The following is a 1,169-nucleotide window of genomic DNA, read 5'->3' on the forward strand; positions in this document are numbered from 1 at the left end:
ATCATGTCATAATAAATTTTATAAGAAAATGAATTCTTAACTTTATGTTATGATGTATTTTACAAAAACACAGTTGTAATAAAATAACAAAAGAGTATGGGCATTTTGAAATTAAATATAACTGTAAACCAAAAATTAGTCACAAATAACTATAAAAACTGAAAACCAAACAGAAAAATAAATAAATAAATGATAAGTGACCTTAAATTTAAAAAATGAAACAATATAAAAAAGTTTGTATTTTGCCGGAATTTAAATTACATTGAAATTGTAAGAGAAGTTGAAGGAGAGAGAAAAAATAAGAGAGAGAGAACATGGGTCTCTGCTTTGGTTGCTTCGGCGCAGACAAGCGCATGAGCAAGGAAGAAGAGAGGTTGGCCTCTGAAGAAGCGCGTGCTAAAGCTGCTGAAGCGGCACAGAAAAGGTTTCACCTTTTTCCATTTCTCAACATCCCTCCTTCTTTAACTTTCTTTCATCTATATTCTGTAATCTTTTAACTCAACCCTTCAATTTCTGGAAAAGGAAAAAGGGTTTTTATTTTGTATCTTAGAGACCCTTAATCATTGTACTTTTCTTGATTAAATAATATGTATCTGCTTTTGATTTCGCTTTTGCTTTATACCTTGCTGATCACACNTTTTCGTGTTTTATTTTATCCTTCAGATCATTAGTAAACCCCAATTTNAAATATATAAAGAAAAGGGGAATTTTGGTAAGAGAAATTCTAGGTCACAGAATGTCGTGGATCAAGCGCCTTGTTTAATTAGCTTCTTTAATGAATTCGTAGTTTTCAATAATTGACTTATAAATTAAAGAGTATTCTATAGTGTTAAAAATGTGTTGTTAAAGAGTATTCTATAGTGTTGTATGGTACTGTGGCCTTAATTTTGTTTATATAGCTCACTGCTTCTTCTTATCCTTGAATGCCATACATTGATATGTAGATGTTGCTATGTAATGCATTGCATACACTAAAGGCATCATATCAATATAACAATGTCTCTGGGGATTGTTTATTCGTGACACTGTTAGGTACTACTACGTGACATTCTAAAATATTTTTGGAAGGCAAGGCTTACTGCAGTTAACAAATATATATATATATATATATATATATATATATATATATATATATATATATATATATATATATATATATATATATATAT

General features: G+C 29.0%; 1 protein-coding gene across 2 annotated transcripts in view; it reads left to right on the forward strand.

Annotated features, from left to right (window-relative positions):
- Positions 1-265: 265 nt before the first annotated feature.
- Positions 266-1,169, forward strand: part of LOC111241895 — a 2,687-nt gene continuing 1,783 nt past the window's right edge. For both annotated transcript variants that reach the window (XR_002668311.1, XM_022782520.1), the window contains exon 1: positions 266-424. Coding sequence is in view for 1 of the 2 variants with exons in the window: in XM_022782520.1 (XP_022638241.1) it covers positions 315-424 (110 nt within the window). In the remaining variant the exon portion in view is untranslated. The remainder of the gene's footprint in view (positions 425-1,169) is intronic.

This window comes from Vigna radiata, chromosome 6 (genome assembly GCF_000741045.1).
Source record: "Vigna radiata var. radiata cultivar VC1973A chromosome 6, Vradiata_ver6, whole genome shotgun sequence".
NCBI classification, from domain to species: domain Eukaryota; kingdom Viridiplantae; phylum Streptophyta; class Magnoliopsida; order Fabales; family Fabaceae; genus Vigna; species Vigna radiata.